The following is a 19,160-nucleotide window of genomic DNA, read 5'->3' on the forward strand; positions in this document are numbered from 1 at the left end:
CCGCCTTCCTGCGTGTCCCCCGGTGGATTTGTAGCTGGTCTTCTTCCCAGGCGGAGGGTCGTTGTGGTATATGGAAGGTGGAGTGTTGTCAGGACTCAGGTGTCTGTTTTCCAGGTGAGTTCTAAGAGGTTGACAACAGACCGCCATAGATATGACGTGACTGTGGAGAGGAGAGCTGGGTGGGAGTTATGAGAAGTGTTTATATTTATGTCCTTTATTCCAAAGCCTCATTCAGACCTGCGGATGGTGCTAATGTGCAACAGCATAGGACGGTCTGTTTTCTTGAACAGGATACTATATATGCGGCAAAAGAAGCCCCCTGCATTTTTTTGGGCACACACACACATCTTAAAAAAAAAAAAAAAAAAAAAAATTCACTTTTATTCCTATTACAAGGAATGTAAACATCCCTTGTAATAGAAAAAAAAGCATGACAGGACCTCTTTAATATGAGATCTGTGGTCAAAAAGACCCCAGATCTCATATTTAAACTAAAGTGCAATCCAAAAAAAAAAAAAATGTTTTTTGAAATAAATAAATAAAAAAAGTCCCTTTTAAGAGCTATGGACGGAAATTAAGTTTTGATGTCGCTTCCACCCTGCAATGTTAAGGAGCCGGATGGGGTCCATCTTCCCCCTCACTCAGCTCCATACCAAGCAAGAGACAGGATCCGATCACCTCCGCCACTGCAAGGTAAGCGGTGGAGGGCTTCGGAGCACGGCGGGAGGAATGCCCCTTTCCCGCCACCAATAAAAGTGATCTCGCTGCAAATCCGCCGCTGAGACCACTTTTATCTTAAAGCGGACCCCCCGCTGAAGAAGTGGATACCGGGGTTGCCATAACAACAATATTCTACTTCATAGAGCCAATGTATAATGACGGCGGGCGGTCCATAAGTGGTTAATAAGTCAAATAAGTATTTGACCTTCGCAAACCATGACAGTACTTGGTGGCAAAACCCTTGTTGGCAATCACAGAGGCCAGACATTTCTTGTAGTTGGCCACCAGGTTTGCACACATCTCAGGAGGAATTTTGTCCCACTCCTCTTTGCAGATCCTCTCCAAGTCATTAAGGTTTCGAGGTCTGAAGTTTGGTAACTCGAACCTTCAACTCCCTCCACATATTTTCTATGGGATTAAGGTCTGGACACTGGGTGGGCCACTCCAAGACCTTAAAGGGGTTGTAAAGGTAAATGTTTTTTCACCTTAATGCATCCTATGCATTAAGGTGAAAAAACATCCGACGGTACCGCCCCCCCCCCCCCCCGAACCCCCGTTTTACTTACCTGACCCCTCGTAAGTCCCGCGCGGGTCCACGTGATCCTCTTCGGTTCCCAGCCTGGCCGTTGATTGGCTAGGCTGGACGGATTGATAGCAGCGCAGCCATTTGCTGGCGCTGCTGTCAATCACAGCGGATGAAGCAGCGAGCCAGGAGGCGGGGCCGAGTGATACAGTCCGCGGCTATACCCGCCGCTGTATCACAGGAGCGCACTCGCAAAAGCTTTCCACCATGCAAGCTCGCTCGCATGAAGGTGGAAAGCTTTTGTGAGGAGGAGCCGAGACAGCCGCCGAGGGACCCCAGAAGACCGGATTCGGGGACACTCTGTGCAAAACAAGCTGCACAGTGGAGGTAAGTATAACATGTTTGTTATTTAAATAAATAAAAAAATTGCCTTTAGTGTTGCTATAATGTGCTTCTTCTTGAGCCAATCCTTTGTGGCCTTGGTCGTATGTTTTGGGTCATTGTCATGCTGGAATACCCAACCAAGTTCCATTTTCAATGCTCTGGCTAAAGGAAGGGGGTCCTCACCGGAGATTTGACGGTACATGGCCCCATCCATCATTCCTTTGGTGCAGTAATATTGTCCTGACCCCCTAGCAGAAAAGCACACCCAAAGCATAATGTTTCCACCTCCATGTTTGATGGTGGGTATGGTGTTCTTGGGGTCATAGGCAGCATTCCCCCTCCTCCAAACACAGCGAGTTGGGTTGATGGCAAAGAGATTGATTTGGTCTGATCCGACCACAAAACTTTCACCCAGTTCTCCTCTGAATCATTCAGATGTTCATTGGCAAACTTCAGACTGGGCCTGTATATGTGCTGTCTTGAGCAGGGGGACCTTGCGGACACTGCTCAATTGCAGTCCTCCGAGGCATAGTGTGTTACCAATTATTTTCTTGGTGACTGTGGTTCCAGATGCCTTGAGATCATTGACAAGATTCTCCCGTATAGTTCTGGGGCTGATTCCTCACTGTTCTCATGATCATTGAAACACCACAAGGTGAGATCTTGCATGGAGCCCCAGACTTAGGGAGATTGACATTTTGTGTTTCTTCCATTTGCGAATAACCACACTAACTGATGTCACCCTCTCACCAAGCAGATTGGCGTTAGTCTTGTAGCCCATTCCAGCCTTGTGTAGGTCTACAATCTTGTCTCCGACATCCTTGGACAGCTTTTTGGTCTTGGCCATGGTGGAGAGTTGGAATCTGATTGCTTCTGTAAGGAGGTGTCTTTTTACAGGTAACAAGCTGAGATTAGAAGCACTCCCTTTACCACTTCAATACAGGGCACTTATACACCTTCCTGCCTAGACACATTTTCAGCGCTGTCGCACTTTGAATGGCCATTGCGCAGTCATGCTACACTGTACCCAAACTTTTTTTTTTAACATTTTGTTCCCACAAATAGAGCTTTCTTTGGTGGTATTTAATCACCACTAGGATTTTTATTTTCTGCTTTTTGTTTCTGTTACAAAACTTTGTAAATAAGTACTAACAGGCACTGATGGGGCTGCACTGATGGGCACCAATAGGCGGCATTGATGGGTGGCACTGATGTATACTGATGGGCATCACAGGCTGGCATTAGTGTTTGACACTGATTGGCACCCATTGTGGGCACTTATTGACATCCCTGGTGGTCACAAGTGGTGGGCATCCTTGGTTGTCCAGTGTGGGCATCCTCAAGGGGGGCTGCCTTGATAATCAATCAGCAAAGACCCCCCCCAGTCAGAGGAGCAGCCGATCATCTCTCCTCTACTTGCTTCTAAAAGACGCGAGTGAGGAAAAGCCGATGCATGGTTGGACATGGCTGATCACGTGGTAAAGAGTCTCCATCAGAAACTCTTTACCTAGATCGGAGTTGCGCTGTGTCAGACTGACATGCCGCACAACTGATCATTGCGCACCCCCACAAGCACACACCGGCTAGTTATCCTGATCATGTCATTTGACCTCCGTTCAGGGTAAAGGAACCACTTTACCCCTGTCATTTTGCTGTATGACGGGCGGCAAGTGGTTAGGTGAGTGCGCCTAATCTCAGCTCATTACCTGTATAGAAGACACCTGAAGGCCAGAAATCGAATTGATTGATAGGGGATCAAATACTTGTATACATACGCACAGCACTTTGCACAGGATACTTAAAATGGTACCAGTCTTCTGACTGCAAAGGTATGTCATCACATGATGTATCTTTTGTCTGCTGAGCTAAGATTCCTTGGCAGACCACTGTTTTTTTTACTCGTCAGCATTGCCTGCTTCTGTGTTTCTGCAGAAGAGCTTGGACAGCACTTATGGAAAAACCTGCCTTCCTTGAAATTCCTGCTTGTAATGGCATTGTTGATGTAATAAAGCCGCGTACACACGACCGTTTTTCATGTCATGGAAAAAAACAAAGTTTTTCTCGACGTGATTCTTGTCAAGCCTGCCTTGCATACACACGAAACACTCAGGAAAAAAATGCTTGAGAAAAGCGCAGTGACGTACAACACGTACAACGGCACTATAAAGGGGAAAAATGCTCTGGAGCCCACACACGACCGTTTTTAACGACCAATTAAAAAAATTGCATTTTTCTCGTCATGAAAAACGGTTCTGAGGAAAGTTGCAAGGTCTGCATCCCTTTAGACGTGATTTCCCTTTCAGAGTATCTCACCAAAAATTGCATTTTTGTTGCAGGGGATGCTCAAATCTGATTTTTTTTATTTTTATATCTTAGTGCAGACTTCTGGGAAAATCAGTAAGCCAATCACACAAGCAAGAAATTACTAGAAGGGAAATTTTGGCCACCAAAACATATCGGTCGAAAACTGTGTTTTCGTCATTCGGCCTAAAGAAGAAAAGGTGCCGATAATTATCAGCACCGAAAAGCGGATCGCAGAGCAGAGCTAAACTGTCCACCCGGCCGCAGTAACAATGTCCCGCCTTTTGTGATAGACGGCACACTGAACCAATGCTGGGGCATTGAATCAGTGTGACGTATCACAGAAGGCTGGACATTATTACTGCGGCTGCCCAGCCCGGGAAATTCAAATCCAGCTCCGTGGCACAGTGGGAGATTGCAGCTCTGATCCAGGCACTGGTAGACGCTGCATCTGACAGGCATCGGTGAGGCTGCATTTGATGGACACTGGTGAGGCTGCATTGATCTCTTGTATCGTGTCTGCTAGAGGTGCACCGAATGGAAATTGTGAAGAGATGGTTAGGGACTGGGCACATGATTCAAAAGATGGTTAGAGACTGAAGAGATGGTTAGAGACTGGGGACATTATACAAGAGATACAAGATACAAGATACAAGAAATGGTTAGAGACTGAGGAGATGGTTAGAGTCTGGGGACATGATACAAGAGATGGTTAGAGACTGAAGAGATGGTAGGGACTGGGGACATGATACAAGAGATGGTTAGAGACTGGGGACATGATACAAGAGATGGTTAGAGACTGGGGACATGATACAAGAGATGGTTAGAGACTGGGGACATGATACAAGAGATGGTTAGAGACTGAAGAGATGGTAGGGACTGGGGACATGATACAAGAGATGGTTAGAGACTGAAGAGATGGTAGGGACTGGGGACATGATACAAGAGATGGTTAGAGACTGGGGACATGATACAAGAGATGGTTAGAGACTGAAGAGATGGTAGGGACTGGGGACATGATACAAGAGATGGTTAGAGAATGGGGACATGATACAAGAGATGGTTAGAGACTGAGGACATGATACAAGAGATGGTTAGAGACTGAAGAGATGGTAGTGACTGGGGACATGATACAAGAGATGGTTTGAGACTGAGGACATGATACAAGAGATGGTTAGAGAATGGGGACATGATATAAGAGATGGTTAGAGAATGGGAACATGATACAAGAGATGGTTAGAGACTGGGGACATGATACAAGAGATGGTTAGAGACTGAAGAGATGGTAGGGACTGGGGACATGATACAAGAGATGGTTTGAGACTGAAGACATGATACAAGAGATGGTTAGAGAATGGGGACATGATACAAGAGATGGTTAGACTGGGGACATGATACAAGAGATGGTTAGAGACTGGGGACATGATACAAGAGATGGTTAGAGATGGTTGATACAATGGATGATACAAGAGTTGGTTAGAGACTGGGGACATGATACAAGAGATGGTTAGAGACTGAAGAGATGGCAGGGACTGGGGACATGATACAAGAGATGGTTAGAGACTGAAGAGATGGTAGGGACTGGGGACATGATACAAGAGATGGTTAGAGACTGGGGACATGATACAAGAGATGGTTAGAGACTGACGAGATGGTAGGGACTGGGGACATGATAGAAGAGATGGTTAGAGACTGAAGAGATGGTAGGGACTGGGGACATGATACAAGAGATGGTTTGAGACTGAGGACATGATACAAGAGATGGTTAGAGAATGGGGACATGATACAAGAGATGGTTAGAGACTGGGGACATGATACAAGAGATGGTTTGAGACTGAGGACATGATACAAGAGATGGTTAGAGAATGGGGACATGATACAAGAGATGGTTAGAGACTGGGGACATGATACAAGAGATGGTTAGAGATGGTTGATACAATGGATGATACAAGAGATGGTTAGAGACTGAGGACATGATACAAGAGATGGTTAGAGACTGAAGAGATGGTAGTGACTGGGGACATGATACAAGAGATGGTTTGAGACTGAGGACATGATACAAGAGATGGTTAGAGAATGGGGACATGATATAAGAGATGGTTAGAGAATGGGGACATGATACAAGAGATGGTTAGAGACTGGGGACATGATACAAGAGATGGTTAGAGACTGAAGAGATGGTAGGGACTGGGGACATGATACAAGAGATGGTTAGAGACTGAAGAGATGGTAGGGACTGGGGACATGATACAAGAGATGGTTTGAGACTGAAGACATGATACAAGAGATGGTTAGACTGGGGACATGATACAAGAGATGGTTAGAGACTGGGGACATGATACAAGAGATGGTTAGAGATGGTTGATACAATGGATGATACAAGAGTTGGTTAGAGACTGGGGACATGATACAAGAGATGGTTAGAGACTGAAGAGATGGCAGGGACTGGGGACATGATACAAGAGATGGTTAGAGACTGAAGAGATGGTAGGGACTGGGGACATGATACAAGAGATGGTTAGAGACTGGGGACATGATACAAGAGATGGTTAGAGACTGGGGACATGATACAAGAGATGGTTAGAGACTGACGAGATGGTAGGGACTGGGGACATGATAGAAGAGATGGTTAGAGACTGAAGAGATGGTATGGACTGGGGACATGATACAAGAGATGGTTTGAGACTGAGGACATGATACAAGAGATGGTTAGAGAATGGGGACATGATACAAGAGATGGTTAGAGACTGGGCACATGATACAAGAGATGGTTTGAGACTGAGGACATGATACAAGAGATGGTTAGAGAATGGGGACATGATACAAGAGATGGTTAGAGAATGGGGACATGATACAAGAGATGGTTAGAGACTGGGGACATGATACAAGAGATGGTTTGAGACTGAGGACATGATACAAGAGATGGTTAGAGAATGGGGACATGATACAAGAGATGGTTAGAGACTGGGGACATGATACAAGAGATGGTTAGAGACTGAGGACATGATACAAGAGACTGCAGACTGCATTTTTCATGAGCTTTTCTTTCACGAATAATGGCCATTAATGGCCAACAATAAATTCATATTAATTTTAAATTGATGATATTAATTAAAAAGTCGAATACAATATAATTATTTATAAAAATATAAAAATATAAATATTTATAAAAATATAAAAATATAAATATTTTTCTGCCAAAATTTACATTCGGTGCACCCCAAGAAATTACATTTCTGGGGGGCATTCTACATGCATTCTACATGCATGTAAACAGCAACTCCACCACACATGTTGTAACCACAAACATCAGCATGAGTGCAATATATTTAAGGCCATTATTTATAGTTAACATTAAACACTTATTAAACTCATGAGATGTTAAGGTTTTTAAATCTCCACTGATTAATAATTTTGGGTACTGTTAATTTTTTACCATTTTGTGTTTGGCGCACGCAGTTTTGAGGCCTGACATAGTTTGTATCTATTCATTCCATACATCCTCATCTTTTATTTTGTAGGAAAAAATGGGAATTAAATTGTATGTGTGTGCACTCCAAGTCATTTTAGTGTTTTATATTACAAAAAAAAAAAAATCTGATAAACGGCTGTGCAAATATGGTGTGACATAAAAAAATGCAACTACCATTTTGTTTATTCTACAGAGTCTTTTGTTTCAGAAAATATGTACTGTTCTGGAGCTATTAAGCAGTTTGAATTCAGATTTTACCATGCGTGCAAAAAACGAAAAAACGACTCTGGAGGGGAAGAGGGCTATCGGCTGCAAAATCCTTAATTGTGTGCTATTGTACCTGTGAGAATGAATGTGGTTTTAAAGGCCAGGGGGAGACGCATCAAATATTAATGTGATTGATAAAGAATCTCAAAGCATCTGGGTGTTTGCATAGAGCTTTGTCATGAGATAAATCTGTGTACTATTTTTATCCTACATCTGCAGGGGCCGTTCATAGCTAGATTACAATGGATGTAACTTATCACCTCGAACTGTTTCCTGAACATAAAGTGACTTTGCTTTTATTCAAAGATGTTAAAAATGCATCAGGACTAAGAAAGAAAGCGATTGATGGAGATGTTGATGGAGTGTTACTGAATCCTGCAATGGTAATATTGTAGCTTTATATAATCTTTAAATGTACTTACTGTTTTCTTTACGTACACAAGCTTTAAAATTTACTGGCAATGTCAAAATGTGCCACACCCTCTCACCCTTAGGCCCCATTCACACCTGAGCGTTTTGTCGCCTGAAGTGAGGCGCTCCAAAACGTTAGAGGGGAACAAATACATTATTCTCTATGGAGATGGTTCACATCTCCACTCCAAAACGCCTGACGCTGAACGCCTGAAGCTCAAACAAGTTCCGGACCCTTTTTTGTCGCGCAAATTGTGTGGTTTGGGTGTTTTTGAGCGTTTGTATTTCCCATAGAAAGTAATGGAAACGCTCGATTCAAGTGTCTAGCGTGACAACAAGCGTTTCTACAGGCGTTTTGTCGCTTTAATCAATAGAACATTTCACCCAGGCAGAAGATAAAAAAATCTACAAACATAGCAACAAGTGATGAAAAGATGATAATTTTTCCTATTGGCTAAAATAAAAAACATCGAAGTACAAAAATGTCGGACGCCGCTGTATGCAAACGCGCAAATACGCGCGACAAAACGCCGGAAAAAAATACCAAAAACGCCACGCTCAGGTGTGAATGCAGCCTAACACATTCCCAGAAATCGGATCCAGAAAAAACACTTGTTTTATTGTAATGTTTATTTTGTATTGCAAAAGATTTCCAAAGAACTCACAATTTGTTGTGTAACCTTTCACACTGTTTACTGCGGGTACATATAGTATGAAATCGCACATTGCCTCCAAAAAAGCTAAAAACAAACTTTGATGTTTCAGCACACTTTAAGACATTCCAGCTAGCTTCTTGCTGATGTGTCCCCCCCCCCCCCCCCACTGGGACATCAATGTGGTAAGAGCAGACAATAAATGGCCGTCTGGATGCGTAACGAGTGACCGTCCCACCGGGACTGCCACATTCACGCCATTTAGGAGCCTGGACACTTCTTTATTTTTTTGCATGGCCACCTTGTAGATCCAGCTCTACTTTCTTTCTTTTCCCCAGCTGCCGCACTGTCATCCTTTTAAGCATGGCAGAGGACTGGAGAGGCGGCAAGCTGGGAGGTCTTGGGGCAGGAGCTGCAACCGGGTGATTGGTTGCTTGGACACTGAGCAGTCCTAGCAACTAATAACCAGCTCGTTGACAGGAAAAGCTTGGCAACTCCCACCCTTTGTCCAGACCTGCCCTTTGTAAGGTAGGGCTGTGTGTGTGGCTGCAAGCGCTGCTGTAATGGGGAAATGAGGTGTAAGGAAATTGTTATGAAGAGGAGGTGAAGGGGGCTAAGAACACTGTTATGAAGGGTTGTAAAGGAGGCTAAGGACACTGTATTGAAGGGGACTAACGATGCTGCTATGAAGGGGGGTAAGGACACTGCAAATAGGGGGGGTGAGGGTGATGGGGCCTAAGGACACTGCTATGAAGGGGGGGGAATGTGATGTAAAATGGGGAAAACTGTGATGTTGAGAGAACGATGACACAAGATGGGGGGAACTGTGACATAAAGGGGGGCACTGTTGTGAAGGGGGACGGACGACTGAGGACACACTGATATAAATATGAGGGCTTTGATGTGAAGGATCTGAGTCATTGCACAAACATGCAACTTGGACCTCTGCTGGAAAAATGTTTTACTCCTCGGACCTACATGAATTTTAATTCAATACCTCGAGTATAGAGTTAAAGCCCAGTAAGAGGTGAAACGCATCATAGAGGAGCTGGGTAGAGGGTCTGGAAGCGAACTGGTACAATTACTGTATTTATCGGAGTATAACACACACTTTTTTGAAAATCGAGGGTTAAACTGTGCCTGCATATTATACACCGATATTTAATTTTCTTTATCGTACATCACGGGACACAGAGCGGCATATTCATTACTATATGGGTTATATGGAGTACCTTCAGGTGTTGACACTGGCAATCTCAAACAGGAAATGCCCCTCCCTATATAACCCCCTCCCATAGGAGGAGTACCTCAGTTTTTACGCCAGTGTCTTAGGTGTTAGTCATGGTTTAGCTTGCCTCCGCATCCTTGGGATTAGGTGAGCTACCGGTTCTGTCCAAAAAAGCCTCAGCGCTAAAGTGGTCAGTAACCGGACCCCAAACCCTTGGGGTATAGCCCATAATGCTTTTCTTTTTAGAGAGCTGGACCCTGGGCCCAGAACTTAGAAAACCTTTGGGTGCCTAATGTTTCTGTTGCCAGGGTGCTATATGGGCCCAGGACAGTGGATCCTTCATAGGAACCCAGGGCCTGAAGGTCTAGACATCCCCACCGAGATGGGGGAAGATTGGGCCTCTTGCTTGGCAAAGTCCTGCGGCATGGAGCAGGTAAGTGAGGGGAAAACTTGCGGAACTTGGTTCTTAGCAGGTTTTTTTTTTCTGGGGGGTCACAGGGGACATGCCTAAAGTTATGCACTGCATCTGGCAAACTAGTCACATATCATAAAGATAGGATGGCTCTATATGTATTATTCCCCATAAGAGTGACCTCCCTTGTAGTGTTGGAAAAGCATTGAGTGGGGCCTGTGTGATATAAAAGTATATGTGTGTGTCAGAGAGCTGTGCTTACCTGCAAGCCTCCAGGCGATGCTCCATTCAGTCTTCCTCCTCAGAGCCTGCAAAGCAGGCAAAACGCTGACCTCCTCGTGGTTCCAGGCTGCAGGCTGCAGTTTGCTGGAGCAGAGAGGTCCCTTCCTCCCAAACCCCCCCTGTCGGGAGGGGCATTTCCTGTTTGAGATTGCTGGGGGGGGAAGGGCGGGTCAGTGGCTTAAGGAAGGGGCGGCCCTTCCTTGTTTGTTCCATACAGCTCATCAATACTTTGGAACGGGGGAGGAAAGACCAGAGCGGCAGCACGGGGCGCCGAGGACACACAGTGGCCAGAAAGGATATTGCAGTCTTCAGAAGACTGTTTTTCAAGCCTAGAAATAGGCTGTTTTCTTTTCCATCTCATAGTTTTTCTTTGCAATACTACTCAGGGGGACAGAATGTTTTTTCTTTCCTGGATTTGAAACAAAAACGAAAAAAATAAAAAAAAAAGTCATCTAGGGGAGAGGAAGCATTTTTTATCCCCCAAACAGGTGTTTGGGCAATTAACTTTTATAGTTCCAAATACCAATAGGTAGCAGGTGTACCTTGGTATTGTACCATGGCATCCGGAGAGTCTAAGGTCTCGGACAAAGTTATGCCGCTGCTTTCCCCACAGGGAGCCTTGGGGCCATCGGGATTTGGGGCTGGAGCTGGCGCGGGTCAGTCCAACCCTAAGATGGTCACGGACGAGGTATTACTCACCTCTTTAAGAGAGATGGAGAAAAGAATGGGAAAAATGATAGCCACAGCTATGCGGGGCAGTAAACGGATTAGATCTCCGTCGCCCGAGCGCAGACCCTCAGAAGAGGAGGTCCTTTCCTCAGGGGAATTGGACGACCTCTTGGACAAGGACCAAGTAGGTTCAGGGATCGAAGATCCGGATACAGAGGAGTCTGGAGCAGTCTCCCAAGGGGAGAGCTGGTGGACTCAAGCCTTAACGGACTTGGTCCATAATGCATTCAACTTGCCAGTACCAGATCTCCAGGTATCTACGGTTTCAGCTTTGGGCTCACTGAGGGCGCCTCAAAGCAATGCAGTATTTCCGATCCACCCTCTACTAGAGGGAGTTTTGTTCCAAGATTGGAACAAGCCAGAAAAATCTTCTTACCACCTAAAAGATTCTCTGCCCTATATCCTATGGAAGATAAATTTTCCAAGAAATGGGCTACTCCTGCAGTGGACGCAGCCATCTCATGTATTAACAAATCATTAACATGCCCTGTAGAAAACATACAGGTATTCAAGGATCCAGTTGATAAACGCTTGGAAGCACTACTTAAGAACTCCTTCACTACTGCAGGGGCAGTAGTACAGCCAGCTGTGGCTGCGATTGGGGTTGCTCAAGCATTATCGGATCAGGTTAAGCAGATGCTTAAACTTATTCCTGCCCAGCAGGCAGAAGAATTTTCGGATGTCCCTAGGGCCATATGTTTTACAGTAGACGCAATTAAGGATTCTATCCAGCAAGCGTCACGTTTATCGTTATCCCTTATCCATATGAGAAGACTCTTATGGTTAAAAAGCTGGGAGGCCGAGCCCCCATGCAAGAAGCTCCTGGTAGGGTTCCCCTTCCATGGAGGACGACTCTTCGGAGAAGACCTAGATAAATACATTCAAACCATTTCAAATGGCAAAAGTACTCTCTTGCCAACTAAGAGGAAGTTTCAGGGGCCTGCGTTTAAACGACAGTACTCCCCTGGGCAGGGGCCCTCTAATGCCAAACAGTATCGACGGCCTCCTGCGAAAGCAAACTTCGGCTTCAACAGCAAATCACAAGGACAGGCTGCTAAAAGCAGAAAGCAGTGGGTTCGCAAACCAGCAAACCCAGCCCCCAAGCCGACCTTATGAAGGGGCGCCCCCACCCACGAAGGTGGGGGGAAGGCTGCGACTCTTTTTCAGAGGTTTGGGAAGCCAGCATTCCCGACGAGTGGGTACGGTCTTCCGTGGCCACGGGCTACAAATTAGATTTCCTAAGGTTTCCTCCTCTTCATTTCCAGGAGTCGAGGATTCCAAACGATCCGGAGAAAGGAGCCGCATTAATGTCGGCATTAAATCATCTACTTTCCCAGGAAGTAATAGTAGAGGTACCAGTCCTGGAACAGGGGCTAGGTTTCTACTCCAACCTATTCATCATCCCGAAGTCCAATGGAGATGTCAGGCCAATTTTGGACCTAAAGATGGTAAATACATACCTAAAGATCCGCTCATTTCGGATGGAAACCGTGCGGTCAGCAGCTACCACACTCCAAAAGGACGACTTCATGGCGTCCATAGACATAAAGGATGCCTACCTTCATCTTCCAATTTATCAGCCACATCAAAGATATCTACGCTTCATGGTGGCTTTGCGTCACTTCCAATTCGTGGCGCTTCCCTTCGGGTTGGCTACGGCCCCCCGGGTGTTCACGAAGGTCCTAGCTCCAATCCTAGCCAAACTAAGGATCCTAGGGGTCACGATCCTAGCATACCTGGACGACCTCCTAGTCATAGATCACTCGTCTCCCGGCTTGGAGCGAGCAGTGGCCCTCACGGTCCAATACCTCGAGAAGTTCGGCTGGGTCCTAAATCGAGAAAAGTCAGCTTTCCTGCCCACAAGGCAGTTGGAATGTCTCGGCATGAGATTAGACACAGAACAACAAAGAGTGTTTCTACCTCTGAGGAAGGTCAAAGCCATCAAGGAATTAATCCTACTGGTTCTAAGCAAGAAGGAACCGACTATTCGCCTATGTATGAGATTACTAGGCAAGATGGTGGCCACATTCGAGGCGGTACCATACGCCCAGAGCCACACTCGCATCCTGCAGGCAGCCATCCTGTCAGCATGGAGCAGAAGGCCGCAGGCCTTGGATATCCCGTTGCCGCTCTCATCAAGAGTCCGACAAAGTCTGTGTTGGTGGTTAGACCCTCAGAATCTACTGAAGGGGAAGTCTTTCAGCCCAGTGGCTTGGAAGATAGTGACCACAGACGCCAGCCTGACGGGCTGGGGAGCAATTTTGGATGGTTGCACTCGCCAAGGTACTTGGGCAACGCCAGAGAAGCAGTTGCCCATCAACATCTTGGAGCTCAGAGCTGCTCGACTAGCCCTCAGGGCTTGGACGTCAAAATTGCAGGGGTTCCCGGTGAGAATTCAATCAGACAATGCCACGGCCGTGGCATACATAAATCACCAAGGGGGAACCAGGAGTCAAGCCGCTCAGAGAGAGGTGAGCTTGATTCTCCTATGGGCAGAGGCTCATGTGCCCTGCATATCGGCAATATTCATTCCAGGAGTGGACAACTTTCAGGCGGACTTCTTAAGCCGCCAGACTCTTTTGCCGGGGGAATGGTCTCTGCATCCACAAATCTTTCAAGCACTCTGCCAAAGATGGGGAGTGCCGGACGTGGATATCATGGCATCGAGACTCAACAAGAAGCTAGACAGGTTCATGTCCCGCTCAAGGGATCCGATGGCCTGCGGAACCGATGCGTTGGTTTGCCCTTGGCATCAGTTCAAACTTCTTTATGCGTTTCCCCCGCTCCAGTTACTACCCCGCCTGCGGCGCAGGATCCGGGTGGAGCACATACCAGTCATCCTGGTAGCTCCAGCATGGCCCAGAAGGGCATGGTACTCACTAATCTTAAAGATGGTAGTGGGAGACCCTTGGACTCTTCCTCTACGGCCAGACCTGCTATCGCAAGGTCCGATCCTCCACCCTGCCTTACGGCATCTAAATTTGACGGCCTGGAAGCTGAATCCCTGATTCTCAGGGGTAGAGGTCTGTCTCAGAAAGTAATCTCTACCCTAATCAGAGCCAGGAAACCGGTCTCTAGGGTGATTTATTACAGGGTCTGGAAGGCCTATGTAGGCTGGTGTGAGTCCAAGCGATGGCTTTCTCGCAAATTTACCATCGATAGAGTATTAAGTTTTCTCCAGCTAGGAGTGGATAAAGGATTGGCATTAAGCATAATCAAAGGACAGATTTCTGCTCTGTCAGTGTGGTTTCAGCGGCCGCTGGCCACCCACTCGCTGGTTAAGACCTTCCTTCAAGGGGTCTTACGTATTAAACCTCCAGTTAAATCCCCGCTTTGCCCGTGGGATTTAAACCTTGTTCTGTCAAGTTTACAGAAACAACCGTTTGAGCCGTTGGCTGAAATTCCTTTGGTTTTACTGACAAGAAAGTTAGTATTTTTGGTCGCCATAGTTTCCGCAAGAAGAGTATCGGAACTGGCGGCCTTATCCTGTAAGGAACCATATCTTATTTTTCATAAGGACAGGGTCGTTCTCCGCCCTCATCCTTCCTTCCTACCGAAGGTTGTATCCAGTTTCATTTGAACCAGGATTTGGTATTACCATCCTTCTTCCCTAAACCTACTTCCAGAAAGGAAGGGTTGCTGCATACCTTGGATATCGTCAGGGCCATGAAGGCCTATCTTAAAGCTACAAAGAAGATCCGGAAAACAGATGTGCTGTTCGTATTACCGGATGGGCCCAAGAAGGGGCAGGCAGCTGCAAAGTCCACCATTTCTAGGTGGATTAAGCAATTAATCACTCAGGCCTACGGCTTGAAAGGGTTGCCTCCTCCAGTATCATTAAAGGCTCATTCTACTAGGGCCATGGGCACCTCCTGGGCAGCACACCACCAGATCTCTATGGCTCAAGTTTGCAAGGCGGCAACCTGGTCTTCTGTCCACACGTTTACAAATTTCTACCAGTTGGACGTAAGAAGGAATTCTGATACAGCCTTTGGGCAGGCAGTGCTGCAGGCTGCAGTTTGAGACCCTCGGAATCCGGGGGCTCCTCTTTTTTGAGTTAAATTTAAAATTTAAGATTATTTTTCTCAACTAAGTTGGATTTATTATGATTTGAGTATTCTCTAAATTAAATCCTTTTGTCTTGGAGATGTTCTCCCTCCCCTCATTGTGAGCATTGCTTTGGGACATCCCATATAGTAATGAATATGCCGCTCTGTGTCCTGTGATGTACGATAAAGAAAAAGGGATTTTTAATACAGCTTACCTGTAAAATCCTTTTCTTGGAGTACATCACGGGACACAGAGCTCTCACCCCTCTTTTTGGGGACCATTTTGGGAGGCATACTGCTTGCTACAAAACTGAGGTACTCCTCCTATGGGAGGGGGTTATATAGGGAGGGGCATTTCCTGTTTGAGATTGCCAGTGTCAACACCTGAAGGTACTCCATATAACCCATATAGTAATGAATATGCCGCTCTGTGTCCCGTGATGTACTCCAAGAAAAGGATTTTACAGGTAAGCTGTATTAAAAATCCCTTTATTTTTTACCAGCGGGGATCGGGCAGTCCACCTCGTGTGCCACCCAGTGGGGTGGGGGTCCAGTGTCGGGCCGGCTGCCCCACTTCTCTTGGCCCTGGGACAGCGCTGCCATACTTTAAAGTTAGGAAAACATTTCTGACAGCCCCTTTCTCATATATCGCTCCTCCTGTCTCACTCTCCATGTAAATCGAAGCCTCTAATACTTAAATTAACGCTGATCGTTCTGGCTGCTCTTCTCCTCCTACTCTGCCTCCTCCTTGAGTATATGTACTGTGCAGGGAAAGGGGGCTGTGGAAAGGTTTTTTTTTCTGAAATTTCCCTCTTAAATTTAGGGTGCGTATTATACTCCAATAGATACGGTTATTTTGTTTTTTGCTTTTATGAAAGTGGCGTGCACCATGCAGCTCTATAAAATTTCCAGAGTAACATTTGAAACTTCTCAAAAGCAGATCCATCAAAACACTAAAGCTGGCCATAAATGGATTGAAATTTAGCAGGTTCAGCAAGGAACCTGCCTATCGACTTCTGTTCAAGCGCCCTGTTGTAAAATGTCCGCTTGGTCAGTGCTTTAGGCTGGAGACTGCAGTGGGGATCTGTGTATTCTGATGGGAGGGGAGCCTCCCTGCCGTCAGAGTACAAAGACACAACGGGTAGGATTCCTGCATCCACCTCTAACGTGTGGATGGGGGAATTGATTTTGTGTGACTATTGTGATGGACTCAGAACTCATCCCTTATGTCTGATCTCTTAAGAAAAAAAAGTAATAAAAGTTTAGGGATTTTTTTTAATTTTTTATATTGAATTGGTTGGACAGATCAAGGGAGAAAATTGCTGATATCCATAGATTCATATGTGAGGCCTAGGCATGTGTCCAGCTAGTCCTGAGAATCAACTTGTTCTATTTATCTTCACAATGCTGCATGTTTTTGCACGGTATATTGTATCTGTGGTTATTTGTGGGTCATTCTTGGGACTGTCCATGTTCATTTTTACACTTTAGTTCCACTTGAAATCAGTGTTTGCACAACATTGCAAAGCTTCCACAGTGTTTCACATCTTCAGGGGTGCATAAGAGGATAACCATGTGCTGGCACCTCTGGGTACCTGCATGTCATTCCCACTCATAGTTATTTATACTGTACATCAGATACATTTTAGTGTAAATAGACTTTCAGATTTTAGCACATTTCCAGTGTTTGGGGAATAGCACTAGCTAGTCCATAATTGATTTCACTTGTTACTTGCAATTGCTATATAAGTGGAACACAATGCGCTGTGCTACTGTAAAATGTATAGTGTAAGAAACATTTTGCTGCATAAGATGGTTTTGATATCGGTAACATTTTATAATATTTTGTTTAAAATTGGTGGATATCTTCGTCCATGGCTCAAAATTTCAAGTCCTGGGCTACTAGCCAGGACATGAGGGTTATTCGCCACTAGTTGCCTCACACAACCCCTACCCTGTCCCACCCCTAATTCCGACCCTAAACGCCCTCATAAATTATCTCATGAAATTTCACTTAAATGTTTTATGCAAAATTAGGTTACAAAAATAAATATTAACAACAACTTTATCAGTGCAGCCTCACCTGTGCTTATCAATGCAGACTAACCTGTGCCCAACAATGCCGCTCCACCTGTTCTCCACAATGCAACCTACCTGTGTCCATCAATACTAGGGCTGGGATATTAAAAAGAAAACTTTTTTATTTTTTATTTTTTCTTCTGATGAACACTACACCGGCAAGAGTTTTTAGGCCGAAGCTGCGGCATTGCTTAAAAAATCCTGCCCGCAGGTCGCCGCGATCCTGGGAAAAGGGCGCGAGGCTTCGGCCTAGTCCGCGGCGTCCGGCCTTGCTGCCTTTTCCCAGGATCGCTGCGGGCAGGATTTTTTAGGCGAGGCCTAGTCCGCAGAGCACCGGTCCTATGGAAAAAAAAATATTGATTCGGTCAAAATCTTGCCCTTGCAACTCGATTCAGATTTTAAATAAATTTTTTTTTTCCCCAGCCCTAATCAATACTGCTTCTCCTCTGCCCATAAATGCCGCTTCACCTGTGTCCATCAATGCCGCTTCACCTGTGTCCATCAATGCCGCTTCACCTGTGTCCATCAATGCCGCTTCACCTGTGTCCATCAATGCTGCTTCGTCTGTGTCCATGCAACCTGTGCAGGGGAAGAGAGGAGAGGAAGAGGATTGCCGGACGGATCATCAGAGCAACGAGGAACATCGCTGTAACAGCTTTCATTTGAATTGCTGAGTGTTCCTGCCGCTCACTGATACATGTCACACATATCCCGGCTTTAGACGGGGGATCTGTTTATCAAAGTACCCAGGCTAGGAGGCGGGGCTGTGTGTGACTGCTAGTACGGAGAAAGCTGTGCAATTCTAATGAAAGCTGTTAAAGCGATGTTCCTCTGCTCTCGTATGATCCGGCCGCCTGCTCTCCTCTCTTCCCCGCCGCTATTGCTCGGCTCCCATTCAACAACCCCGCCTGCCAGCAGTGCCCCCCCCCTTTCTCTCCGAGGCAGCCCAACGCTCGCTAGTCCTCATTTTCCACTTGCAAAATGCGAGTAATCGAGTGGAAAATTTGAGGGCTGACTTAATGTTTATAGCACTATTGAAGAGAAATTGTGCTCTACTAAGCCAGATATTACTAGCCATAAAGGGGTGTTCCAGTAATTTTTAATGTTTATTAAAAGTCAGCAGCTACAAAAAGTGTAGCTGCTGGCTTTTAATAAACATACTCACCTGCTCCACGTTCCAGCGACGCGCCGGCCGGGGCTCCGCAACCTCCCCCCCCCCTCTCCGGCCGGCGTCGTCATTCTAAGTGTGGGCACTCGGCCAAGACAGCTTTCGGCTTCACGGCCGGGCACCCACTGCGCATGCGCTGCGCCATCAGATTGGACAGGCGATCGCCTGGGACCTGTCGCGTGTCCCAGGCGATCGCCTACAGGAAGGGGCTGCCAAAAGGCGATATGACGTATCGCCTTAGCAGCCCCTCGGCGGAAGGAGGAAGTGGGACAGGAAGTCCCACTCCTCCTGAAGCCCCCACTGACCCCCGCCCCCCCCCCCCCCAAAAAAAAATGACATGCCAAATGTGGCATGTAAGGGGGCGAGGAGTGGATTTAGCGGAAGTTCCACTTTTGGGTGGAACTCTGCTTTAACTTCGAAAAAAGATTCTTATGTTTTTACTAAGTGCTATCAGGTAAGTTTCATTATGATAGATTTACTGT

General features: G+C 46.1%; 1 protein-coding gene across 1 annotated transcript in view; it reads left to right on the forward strand.

Annotated features, from left to right (window-relative positions):
* The first annotated feature begins 2 nt into the window (after window positions 1-2).
* Window positions 3-19,160, forward strand: part of TPRKB (TP53RK binding protein) — a 32,721-nt gene continuing 13,563 nt past the window's right edge. Inside the window, exons 1-2 of the mRNA XM_040343626.1 lie at window positions 3-114; window positions 7,887-8,050. Of these exons, the coding sequence (XP_040199560.1) occupies window positions 7,910-8,050 (141 nt within the window). The 5' untranslated portion in view covers window positions 3-114; window positions 7,887-7,909. The remainder of the gene's footprint in view (window positions 115-7,886; window positions 8,051-19,160) is intronic.

Source organism: Rana temporaria, chromosome 3 (genome assembly GCF_905171775.1).
Source record: "Rana temporaria chromosome 3, aRanTem1.1, whole genome shotgun sequence".
Lineage (NCBI taxonomy): Eukaryota > Metazoa > Chordata > Amphibia > Anura > Ranidae > Rana > Rana temporaria.